Genomic DNA, 12,856 nt, shown 5'->3' with positions numbered 1-12,856 from the left:
CTGTACCAGGCCCAGAATCCAGTACTTTCTGTGGCGTAGTTCATTTGACCCTCATACAGCCTGAGAAGGAGGCACTGTTGTTACTGATGTTTTATAGAGGAGGGACCCTGGATGAGACCGCGGGATCCTCTTTAATGACTTGTAACTGTTTATGCTGATGATAAAATTCTCCAAGCGACATGAAATTCTGGGAGTCGGTTTGGTAAAAGAATCGGTTTTTATAAAAACCACTCGCTCCATCCTGGTTGGACTCCTCCGCCTCGGGTCACCAGCACTGTCTTTAGAACAAGCATCTTTTTCCTTTATCTGGGGTCTCAGCCAGATAATGGAGAAAGGTGGTGACTGGAACGTCTTCTTTTGAAGCCATTTGGTGGCAAGGAGATGTCTCAAAGACACCTTGAAGAAAGGAACTTTCTTCTTCTTTTTAAAAAGATTTTATTTATTTGAGAGAGAATGAGAGAGCATGAAGGGGGGAAGGGTCTGAGGGAGAAGCAGACACCCCACCAAGCAGGGAGCCCGATGTGGGACTCAATCTCAGGACTCTAGAATCATGACCCGAGCTGAAGGCAGCCGCTTACCCAACTGAGCCACAGAAAGAAACTTTCATAAAGGCTTTAGAGTTGGTCCTCATGTTACATATTACGTTCAGGTTACATATTACATCCTTCAGTCGGATTTCCCTCCATGATGACCGTAATGTCCTGCCTCCTACAGGATGTAGCGCTATTTTACTCTCCCCACCTGTGACAGGAAGCTCTATGTCCCCTGGAGACAAAGGGAAATAGATAAGGTCATAGGGCAGCATTCTTCAAACTGGGAGTATCGTATACTGTTCTTAAAAGGGAAGAACATTCTTGGTAACCCCCGGCGTTGACTTGAGCTCTTTTTATTTAAGCTCTTTTTATTTTATATTGACTTGAGTAATTTATATTTTATTTAAGTGTTGCTTAATGTACGTGAATATACGCTACCTAAGATTAAACTCCTTTTGTGTACGGCCCTGCACAAATAAAGACCCAGAACTGATTTACAAGTTAAATATAACCGAGACTGAAAGAATCCCCAGATAGTCAAATTAGTCGGGTGCCATGAGAATAGAATTGCTGGGCACAGGCGCGCCGAGCTGGTCGGCCCCGTGCTGCGTGATCACTGGATTCTTCCCCATCCCCCGTTTTCACCCTTCCAGTGGCTTCCAAACCTGACTTGCCTCTGAAGCACCTGGAGGGCTTGTGACAACCCACAACCCACAACCACGGCTGTATCCCCAGAGATTCTGGGCGGGGCCCCAGAATTTGCAGATCCAACATTTCCAGGTGATGCCGCACACATTGGGAACCCCTCCTCCCAGAGTTCATTTCTGTTCCTTTGTCATTAGTCTGTGACAATAAGAGTGCTGTATTTGGGCAAAGCTTGTGTATTAGTAAACAAATGCAAAAGCAAGCTCAGAAATCCAGTGTGGACTTGGTTCTGTGGTGGCCGTCCGACGGCCTTGGTTGCAACTTGTAGGATATATATTGCCAAAAGAACTCCGCCCCTCCTGGTATCTTCAGTTCTGTCACCATTCCCACCATTTGGCCCACTTTCCGGGTTTGGGGACAACTTGGTACATCTCCTTCTGATGTCTGACACTTACTAGCCTTTCTCTCTCTGGCCTGCCCTCCCTCCCGCTCAGCCGTCGAGAGCAGCCTGCCGATTTACTGCGCCAGGCTCCTGCTCCCCGTCTGAACCCCCAAAAGCCACTTCATACCAGATGACTTCTCCGCAGGTTGTCTGGCTGTGGAACTTGTATTTGCCCAACATCTATTCCCGTCCTGGGGAGGGTGTTCCACCAAACGCACAGGGAAATGCTGCCCTACATGGCTCTGTGTATGCCTGGTTCATTCTTGTTTCCGGATCTTGTCCGCCCACTTACCATCCCCATCCCAAAGACGCAGAAGGTCACACTCAGATACTCGCCCCTTCCCCAAGAGGCCACCTGTCTTCAAGTATTCATTAAAGACCTCTTTCTCCCTTAATTGAATGCCTCTGTGGTCAGAAGCAGCAGAGTTTCTTAAACCCCCTGCATTCATCTCTGCTTGAAGAGATTGTGCTTAGTCACCTGTTGACTTGTTGACTGTCTGTTCCCACAATCCAAGATGGCGGGGCCTTGTCTGGTTCACCGCTGCCCAGCACCTCTACCACTGCCCGGGGCAGAGAGCCGGCCAGCAAGTGTCTGTCGCCTGGACGTTTGTGTATCTCTCTCCTTAACTCTGTGGGTTGCAGAGGAGGAACTGGGTCTTAAGAGTTATGCCTGCAATTTGAGAATGGTTTCTGGCTGGAGCCCGTGGGCTCTGTACCTGCCGTCATCGGGGCACTGTAATTCAGAGGTGCCTCCGTGGAATTGGGCCCCAAGGGTCTTCATTTCAATCGGTCTCATTGGATTTGTTTTCAGTGGAAATCCTATTGCCTGTTTTTAAAACATAGTCCCTCGGGCCCTTTTGAACGCTTGCGACCTCTTGGCAAGGCAGTCATTTCATCCCCATCAGGAAATCTCATCAAAATGATACTGGGTTTGCACATCAGGAAAATAAAAGTCCTCCAAGAAGATGTTGCCATTGGCTTTGGATATGAGCAGTTATGCCCACTCAGAAGGTCTTCCGACCACATCTGAGCTACGGGGGCCAGGGCTCAGGGCCGAATCTCACAATGAAGTGTGGTATAAAAAATAAGAGTGGGAAGGAGATACTCCCCGCCCCCACCCCCACCACCCGTGGAATTCTCTAGTTACAGGCGCAAGGAACAACAGGCCAGTTTGGGAGAGGAGACTTTTGTTTTGAAGGGCTGATGGGGAACCAGACCTGCCAGCTGGGCTGTGACTCCCCCCGCCCTGCGCCCCCATGCAGGGTCTTGCCCTATATTTTTTGGTGTGCCTTCCTCCAGGCTCCACCTTGTAAGCCATCCTTGGAAGACCACATAATGGCAAGACTACTTTCCCTCATGTTAGCGAGCATGTTCACTCATGCTAGCATGTTCCCAGCATGCTTCTGGTATTTTCCAGAGAATTTCGTCTGGACTTCCTTCCAGAAGGAAGCGCATGGTTTCCCTTCCTTAGGGGGCAGCTCTAGAAGTTCCTTAGCCTCCTTTGATCTCCACAGTCCATTGTCCAAGTCTTCTCAGGAGAGCTTTTACCCATGCCTTTTGCTTTTGCTCCTTCACTGTGGCGCCGAGTTTTCTAGAAAGAAGGCCTCTTGAGGTCAGCATGAAAGTGACGGGGCTGAAACTTCGCCAAGCCCGTGCCCTATTTGTCTTCCCCTCCCGGGAGCCTCATTCTGGTCTCATGCTTTGGTGTCTCTCTCTTTAGAGGCGTGAACATGTATGCCATGTTGACCGGGACCCTGCCTTTCACAGTGGAGCCTTTTAGCCTGAGGGCTTTGTACCAGAAGATGGTGGACAAGGAAATGAACCCCCTCCCCACCCAGCTCTCCGCAGGTAAGGTGCCCGCTGCCGTGGCTTCCGGGTTCCAGGACTTGTGTGCCTATCCGATTTGGTCTGTCCATGAAACCAGTATTTACTTCACAGAAATGGTATTAGGCCTTTTCCTGGGATTAAACTATGACTCAGGGGTGGTTGAGTTTCCCATGGCTAAGCCACCCTTCGTCTCACCTTGGTCCTTTTCTTCTCCATTATAACTCTGAACCCCCAACTTCCTCCTTTCTCCTTCTGCACAAAACACACTCATTGAAAGGATCTTGGAAAAATAATTGCAGCCTTGATTGTTTTAAATCTCACCATATTATAAGGTCGTCTTTGAAAAAAGCATTTGTAATCACATTTCTATTGTGCTTTCCTCGGTCAATTCCCTGTAAAGAAATACTGCTTTCGTTCAAGTTTGGTCTGTGATTTGTCTCGCTATTTGAGGTTTGGAGCCTGTTTGAAAGTTTTTAAATATATGTAGTTTCAGTGACTCGATTAGACTGAATCGTCAGGTGTGTTTGGCAAATACTCTCGAATTTCAGGTGGTTCACGTTTCAGTAAACGGGTCGCCTTGAGATTTGGTTTCAGATCCAGTAAATTAGCACAGTTCGTTCCTTTGTTTGGGTCACGATTCACTTCAAGTTCCTGGCTTCAGGTTGGCCCTGGCGATCATTTAATTGGCTCCTTAGAATAAACATTAAACTCAGCTTCACTGAGATAAGGCATGTGACCAACCAACAATAAAAAAAAGTAATTATTTCAACTTACAATACATGGTTTAAAATACAGCATTTTTATTTTATCACTGTTAGGTATTTTTTCTCTTGAGTTTGTAAAGCATCCATGAAGCTGACCTTGAATTTATGCTTGCCAAATGGAATTCAAGCTGAAATGTGTTCTTGTGTTTAACGACCTCATTTGGTCTGTACTTTCCCCTTGGCTAGGGAGGGTAGAATCTCTTTGTACCCTTATGCCTGGAAAAGGCAGACAGAGCTCACTTTGGATCCCATGGAGACCCTAAGAACCTGGAGAAAGGCTTCTCGTTATTTTAGTCATGATAGGCCGGGCTGTGCTGCAGTAACAAATAGCCCCCAAATCTCAGTGGCCAAGACTTATTTCTCCTTCATGCCACAGATCTGCAGAGAACTGAGTCCAGAGTTGGAGGATTCCACCCCTCCTAGTCAGTCGGGGTCCCAGCCTGCTGGAGCAGCTACCATTTCAAACATACCAGGTCCATGTGGAGGAAAAGAGAAGTCTAGATCATATCTTGTTTAGCAATTAAGTCTCCCACCAATGTGCTGTTCATAACTCCTAGCTTTGTAAAGTGTATATCACCTGGCTTCACCCTACTAAAAGGGATGGGGAAATACAACCCAACTGTGTGTCTAGGAGGCGGAAAACCGGTAACATCTGTTGAACATCGTGAGTGTGAGCCACGGGCTGTGGGAAGAGGAGCAGGTGCTTTGGCCCATGGTCCCAGGGATGGGCTGTGCAACAGGACAAGGGCAAGTAGCTCTGCAGTCCAAGAAGTCAGTCTCCTGACTTCAGAACTGACATTGTTTTGGGGTGCCTGGGTGGTGCCATCTGTTAAGTGTCCAACTCTTGGTTTCGGCTCAGTTCATGATCTCAGGGTCCTGGGATCAAGCCCCGCATCGGGGTCCCTGCTCAGCATGGTGTCTGTTTGAGATCCTCTCTCTCTCTGCCCCTCCCTCTCGTGCTCTCGCTCTCTCAAATCAATATCTCAATCTTTAAAAGGCAAAGAACCAACACCGTTTTAACCCCAGTAATTTCACCCAGACTTAGCAGGCTGGGCTCTGAGCGTTTTCTGATTGTGAAAATTAAATTTACCTTAAAGAAGTAAAAGCTCCACCCTGAAGGTGTTTAAAAAATAGTTCAGAAGAAATTCCAAAGAAGATATATTAGAAATGTTCTGAGCAATTTTAGCATCACTGGGGTTGGCTCCTGCTCTGAGCAGACAGCTTTGACTTTGGCCTTAAGCTCTGTGTGTGCTTTTTAAAGATCTTCACATTCCTAAGGGACTTTGTTGTCTTGACTTGTCAAGCGTGAACAAGCAAGAATTGCGTTTCCTTCTTCTTCTTCTTTTTTTTTAAAAAAAGATTTCATTTATTTAAGGGCACCTGGGTGACTTAGTTGGTTGAACGTCTGCCTTTGGCTCAGGGTCCTGGGATCGAGCCCTGTGTTGTGCTCCCTGCTGGGTGAGGAGTCTGCTTCTCTGCCTCTCTCTCTCTCATTCTCTCTCTCTGTGAGAGGGGCAGGGGGAGAAGGACAAGCAGACTCCCTGCTGAGTGCGGAGCCCCACACGGTGCTCAGTCTCAGGACCCCAAGGTTATGACCGGACCTAAACCAAGAGTCAGTTGCTCAACCGACAGAGCCACCCAGGCTCCCCAAGAATTGCATTTCTATATTTGATTTTCCAATTAAGGAATCCAGACTCCTCCCATAACCTTTTTTTTTTTTTTAAACTATTGAGATATATAAGTATTTCTCCTCAACAAGGGCACATGCCAGCTATCAAGCGTGGTGTTTGCTCAGGGAATCTAGGCTGCTGACTTGGATTGTCCAAGTGTATGGCTCCGGAAGGCAGCCCGTAGATCTGCCCGCCTGCTCACGGATGGGACTTGACCCGAGCCACTGGGGCCCTGAGCTCCGTGCTGGCCCTCTTATCTTGTTTACACAGTGAAGGATCCCAGTTTTGGAGATGAGCCCCTGGCCTCCTGACAACCCCCCATTTTTCCAGCCCTTTGCCTTTTACACCCTGCCAGGTTTACCCCTTCTTCCCAACCAGCCTGGCCCACCTTCATGTATGATACCATGTGGTACCATCTCATTTATATCCAGAAATACTCGCTCTCCAGCAACAAGAGTAGCTGAATGGCTGTATGTAAGTGCTTTTCACATTATCCTTTTGTTCTCATAATAATCCTGCAAGGTAAGTACTCTTAGTCCCAGTGTATCAGTGAGGAAACTGAGTCTTAATGAACTTATGTAGCTTCTTTGTTTTTGATTTTATGTCTGCTCAACTCCCAAACCTGGGTTTTCCTCCTAGACTGGGCTGCCTCTCTCCCTTTATTTTACTGGGTATAAGATGCTTCCCTTCCCTTCAGATTTGGGGGAATTATTTATTATTGCTTTTATATTCTGAGTAATGTCAGAATTGGGATGTCCAGATGTAAATATGCCAGTTTCATTAAGTCTCTCACCAACACCCTTGTTTTATTTATTTTTTAAAAGATTTTATTTATTGATTTGAGAGAGAGAGAGTGCGTGTGTGCACAATTGGGGGGAGGGGAAGGGGGAGAGGGGAAGAGGGGAGAGGGAGAGGGAGAAGCAGACCCCCGGCTGAGCAGGGAGCCCAATGCAGAGCTCATCCCAGCACCTGGGATCATGACCTGAGCCAAAGGCAGACGCTCAACCGACTGAGCCCACCCAGTTGCCCCTCACCAATGCATCTTTAATTTAATGACTCTGTCACTCATATTTGCAATGATCTCTATACATCGATTGTATAGTAGTACTCTTTTTTAGATTAAGTTGGGAGCATTTTTGCCCAGTTGGAAGGAAAAAGACAGCGTTACTGCTTTCGTGAGTCCTTCAAGCATGCTTTCGAAGAATTGCCCCTCAGCTCCACCACGTAGCTTGGAAACTGAAGCTTCTGGGACCTTTCCAGTTCTTGCTTCTAGACAGTCTCTCTCGGCTTGTTGGCACTTGGCATATCACAGCATCGGGAATGCCTTTCATGGCTTACATATTTTTCAGACAGCTTGTCTTTACATCTCTACATCTCAGTTATGGTGCTTCCACATTCCAGACAGTCATTTCCGAGCAGGAGAATTTTGTACCACGAAGTCAGGGAAGTGAAGCTGAAGGGGAGGCGTTCGCAGTTGCAAGGGAGATCTCTGAGAAGGTCCAACAAGTCATATAACTTGTTGCTTTTGCCTTGGAGTTGGTAGGGAAGGAGCCTCGAGTGGGGATGGGACTCCACTCGTGTCTGATGGGCTCCCCTTCTACAGAAAGTCCCGTGTCTGTGTCTGTGGCCTCTAGCCCTTTTCCTAGGCACGGTGTCAAGGTGTTCACACACACTGGTCCAGACCATGGAAAGCAGATGCCTCCCGGAGGAAAGTAGGTTTTGCACCAGAGAAGTGTGTGTTGCCTGTGATATGGGGCTCAGAGAGAGAGCTTTCTGTGTGGGTCATTCCTACCCTGGGGCATGAATGGAGACCCCAGTGACTAGCTTAGAAGAGTGGAGAGCCATGAGAGGCTGTGCCTACCATGGCTTTCCAGGACAGTGGAGAATTTTAATCCCTCTTGCTCATGAAACATTGGGATTTTCAAGATCATTAAGACAAACTTTGGAGAACTCTCCTGATATTTTCAAAGTCCTTTTTGGATAGGAATGCAATGTTGGTGATGTCCAAAGAAATAAAATTCATCAGTAGAGATCAGAACTAAAATTACTTGTGCTCATCAGCAATTTGCGAAGATGGCGAGCGTGTGGTTCTGAAAATAGAATAGAAACACACATCCAGTCTGTTCTTAGCATTTCTGAACGTTGCAAGAGTCATCTGGATGCCTGATCAGGGCTGCCTATGGGTCAAACAAAAAAGATGCGGGCTTCCTCAATTGAAATGTGGAGGCTGCGAGTTCACAACGTTTCTGAGACATCTCTGTAGCTTACCCTCAAAGGACCTGTACAACAAGGCTACCGCCAGGCTTTTTCAGAGTATGATTAACCAGAAATGCTAAGGGCCCATCAAGTAGACATGGGTTTACTGGAACTTTGTACACAAACGAGGCGTATGAAACTTGGGGGACTGTTACAGAGTTTCCTTACACTTTCCCTCAACCTGGCTCTCTGATGGGGTTGGCTGTGTGGGCTCTGGCTGGTCTGGGCACCGTGTTGTCCGTTCAGAGTCTGGGGACTAAGTGGGCGGCCACGTAAAATGCCTTTAAAAGAAAGGACCAGGGGCGCTTGGGGGGCTCAGCTGATTAAATCTCTGACTCTTGATTTCAGCTCAGGTCGTGATCTTGGGCTTGTGAGATGGAGCCCTGCGTCTGACTCCACGCTGGGCGTGGAGCCTGCTTAGAATTCTCTCTCCCCTTTTCCTTCTGCCCCTCCCCAACCCTTAAAAAAAAAAAAAAAGACCAGAAAGCAAGCAGGACCTCTCTTGGTGTCTTGAGACTGTGTGTTACCTGGTGAGGGGCAAGTTAGAGGGTATAATTTAGAGTGCCTTTACCCCCCTGGTTCTTTTCTGAGTACTTACTCAAAAACCCACCTTGAGGACAACCATTTTCTCTTTACTTGCTTTTATCCCTTCAAGCCTGGAAATAGAACAGCTCTTGGGCTTATCTTTAGAGACGGGCTGCGAGATTGGAACACAGGCTGTCCTGGGAAGTGCAGGGCATGGGGAGACCCGAACTGGTTCTTGCTTCACCGTGTACCCTCGGACAGATATCTTAAGCTCTTTGGACTTGAGGCACCCGGAGATCCCGGGAATAGACCAGTGCTGGCCGTGACTCAGGAGAGGGGGCGGACCACCTGCCTTGAGTCTTGGGGGCATCTGCGTTCGGCCTGTAACATGGGTATGTTTGCCCAATGTCTTCCCAGGTGCCATCAACTTCCTGCGTTCTCTCCTGGAACCAGATCCTGTGAAGAGACCCAATATCCAGCAAGCACTGGCGAACCGCTGGCTTAATGAGAATTACACGGGCAAAGTGCCATGTAACGTCACCTATCCCAACAGGTAACCAAGTACACACAGAGTGGACCCCTTCTCAGGCCGGATGGGGCTGCCTTAGGAGCCCCAAATCCTTCTAGACAGGAAATGGTAGGTGATTTAAGAAAAAGCTGTGTTTTCTCGTGGCAGCCCACCCCCCACTCCATGCCCACATACCCTCAGCACACGAGAGGAAGTGTAGATGGGGCCATTCCATGTTGTGCTGAGTGTGCCGGCTTGGGACACCCAGCAGGGGTGGGTGGAGACCAGAATCCACGCCACAGCCCCCTTGTCAGACTTGCCCTGGCGACTTGCATCTTCAGAGTGGCTCCTCTTTCTAATTCACACAAAGGAACCATTGGGACTAGCTGTGGCCTGAGTGAGTGACTGTGTGTGTGTTTGAGTGCATCTGTGAGGGTATCTGGTTGTGTTTGAATGTGTGTGAGATCCATTCCCGAGCCCTCCTGCCAGGCTCAGGCAGAATCCAGTGGAACGGTCCCTCTTCCCATTCAGACCGCCCCTTGGGCCCTTCTGCTGCTGCCTCTTTGCTCTGATGTTGAGTTCCTGCTTAGAATGTTGGGGACAGGAAGAAAAGGCAGTAGAAGGAGACAGTTGCTTCAGGCCATGTTTCCCTGTGAACTTCCTGTGAGGGCTTCTCCTTCGCAGCTTCCAAGAGGAGAATGCTTCAGGCGAGGCTTGCAGGTGGGGATCCACAGCGTGGAGACCCTGAGGGGCCCCTCCACACATGTCTCCACTGTTGCTGTACTGACTACAGATTTGAAAACAAGTACAAGAAAACATTGCCTTGTGCTTTCTGCCTACTCACTGGACATATTGTTAACTGCCCCGAGTGAAGGCACGAGGCCCCTCACCTTGGTTCGTTTACAGCAAACATGAAGACCACATGGGTCAAATACCTTCCAAGCTTGAGACCCACGCTCTAGGGCCTAGGCCTGGTCACTCTGGTCTGAAGCCCAGATGAGAACAAGGACTGCCGATGAAGGGGTACAGATATTTTCAAAATGTCCAGAAAGTTCTAGAAACATCCACCAAGCTGTAAGAAAGCTGTCGCACTGAGTTCTCCAAATTGGATGGGCAAGCAGGGCTCTGTCTTGGGGAGAAAGTTCCTAGAGAACTTAAGAGGCCACAGGTGGAGTCTGCCTCCTGTGCTACTGAGCCAAATTTACCCTCCCTGTGGCCGTAGATGAGGTGGTTTCACTCCACAGCGATCTAGAATTCTAGCAGTTGACTCTTGAGATGTAATGTAAGCAAAGTCTAGGTTACTTAGGTTACCAAGGGAACCTGGAAATAGATTGCTGGTTTCCAACACTACCTCCACTTGGCCCGTATCTGAAACAGACACCAGAAATATTACCTCAACGTGAGACGCAAAGCAAAGCCAAGGAGCCATGCCTCATTACCTGTGCTCGTGAAAGACGGCAACACACAGGTGTGCTTTCCCTTAGAGGAGGGGTGCTGGTGGCAGCCACATGAGTCATTAAGCTAATGTAATCACTGCCTAAATGAGCGTAATCAATCCACTCAGCATGGCAGCTGTTCAGAGGAAGCAGAGCTGGTATTGGAAATCCAGTCTCCCCCACTTTGTTGGCTGCATTGTCATTGACAAAGAATCATACCGTGGCGTCTCATACTATAGTTTTGGGATATATATATATATATATATATATATATATATATATATATATACACACACACATACATATACACACCATATATATATACCATACTACGGGTGGTAGTCAGTATTTGTAAATTCAAACTTAAATGCAAGGATCCTCCACTGTTTTTTGCCAGGTGAGCAATTTTTTGCCTTTGGACTCCGGTCAGAAACATAAAGGCTGTCCATGAACTAGTTGGCCTGTGAAAATGGTTAAGATCATGTATATTAAAGAAAACAACCACTTGCTATTTTCTGTTTATACACGGCCCACTGCTCATTTTGTACCAGAGGCAAAATCATGTTCCATTTAAAAGTTTTAGATTTAAATAAATTTAAAGAGATTTAAAGAAACTCTTGCAGGAGCTTGGTTTTTTAGTCTTGACTTTGAAAAATGTGTAAGGCAAAAAAAAAAAAAGAAAAAGAAAAAGAAAGAAAAATTAAAAAGAAACAGTGCTTTTGATAGTTATTTTTCTGGTTTGACCAGAGCACAGATAACTGGGGTCAGAGCGTGTGATCAGGGAAAGGAATACAGACTATATCATAAAGTATATTTTATAGCTTCCCAACAAGCCTAGCCTCGGATGTCATTATTTTAGATGTCGTTAAAATGTTTTACTTTTGGGAAAGAGCGAAAATATGGGGCTTATGTTTTATATCACTCTTCCGTAAAGCCTTCTGTTAAGTCATTTCAGCTTCCAAGTTGATCTCCAAAAGGCAAGAGGAAAGTATCTTTAAAAGTCAACTTTTTATAATAAATATTCATGCCAGCAGTCAACAGTTTGCTGTGCAGGGAGCCAGCCTCCCTGGGCTAGGAGCAGATATTTTTAGGGAGGTGACCTTGGCTGCCTTCCTCCATCGCCCTGCTAGAGCCTGGACAGTCTCCCACCGTCCACTTAGCTCTGGGGGTGGGTGGGAAGGAAAGGAAGTCATTGGCTAGTGTTCTGGAACATTTTACTAGGGTCTATATCGTTCAAACACGGGGAGATAGTAAACAATTAAATAACTGATATTGCAGACTTCCAAATATACATGTTGCTTACTGAAAATATTTAGTACTCCCAGTCAGTGGAGTCGACAGAGCTCTCCTGTTTCTGAGGACAGGAGATATGAAGGGCAGATATGGGGTACCTGACCCTGCTTACTGCCCCCTTCTCACCCCCATCCCCCAACCTCACCCTGGAGGCATCCCTCTTCCTGATCGCTCTCCCTTCCCGGGCTTGCTCTGGGTAGAGGGCGGGGTATGGGACGTGCTGCCGAGGATGGCGCGGTGGTTGATTGGCCAGGGGCGGCTCATGTACCCACGATCTGATTGGCCAGGGGTGAGGCCATGTGGCCGTGCTCTGATTGGCCAAGAACTAGGTACAGGGCTGTGGTCTGATTGGCCAGAGGCAGGGCCACGCCCACACAGGCATTGCTGGGTAGTTTCCAAAATGGAGCCTTCTGCTTTAGTAAGTGCTTTGTCAAAGTTCAATTGCATTCTTTTTAAACAAACGTTATTATTATTATTATTTTTTACCACTAGTCATTCCTACCCCCCTCCCATCCATTATCGAGAATTTGATTTTGTGGCCAACAAGGAGGGGAGGGCAGATTTTGTGGTTCCTTGGGTGCATTCTCTGAATGGCACTTAGGTGTCTAGCGAGGGAGTGTGCGGCCATGGGTTACACCGATGCGGGGTGGAAGGTGGGCCGCGGACCGAGGTCTGCCCTTGCCCCCCTTTTCAGCTGGGCTGTAAATTCGGCAAGTCAGTTTCCTCTTCTGTATCATTATGGACTTGTCCTGTGTGGTTTCTCGGGGTGTTATGGTCTGAGGTCCCATAAAAAGTATCCTGGGACCCTTGGCGGAGGGTTGGTGGGCTACAGAGCTCTCTGGCCGGTTGTGCTTGCCTTCTGCTCAGACTGCCCTATTTATAGCTCTCTTAAGGGATTTAGAGTGTTCTAGTTGATGATGTACCCCCGCTACCCTCACACACGTGCTACACTCCCCA

General features: G+C 47.7%; 1 protein-coding gene across 3 annotated transcripts in view; it reads left to right on the top strand.

Moving 5' to 3' along the window:
• The window catches only part of HUNK (hormonally up-regulated Neu-associated kinase), a 95,647-nt gene that overhangs the window by 64,127 nt on the left and 18,664 nt on the right, over positions 1-12,856 (top strand). For all 3 annotated transcript variants that reach the window (XM_032865437.1, XM_032865439.1, XM_032865438.1), the window contains exons 5-6: positions 3,341-3,468; positions 9,080-9,215. In XM_032865437.1, coding sequence (XP_032721328.1) covers positions 3,341-3,468; positions 9,080-9,215 — 264 coding nt within the window. The remainder of the gene's footprint in view (positions 1-3,340; positions 3,469-9,079; positions 9,216-12,856) is intronic.

This window comes from Lontra canadensis, unplaced genomic scaffold (assembly GCF_010015895.1).
Source record: "Lontra canadensis isolate GAN:19392208 unplaced genomic scaffold, GSC_riverotter_1.0 scaffold29, whole genome shotgun sequence".
Classification (NCBI taxonomy): Eukaryota; Metazoa; Chordata; class Mammalia; order Carnivora; family Mustelidae; genus Lontra; species Lontra canadensis.
Note: the sequence above shows the minus strand (reverse complement) of the source record. Positions and strands in the feature narration are given on the sequence as shown.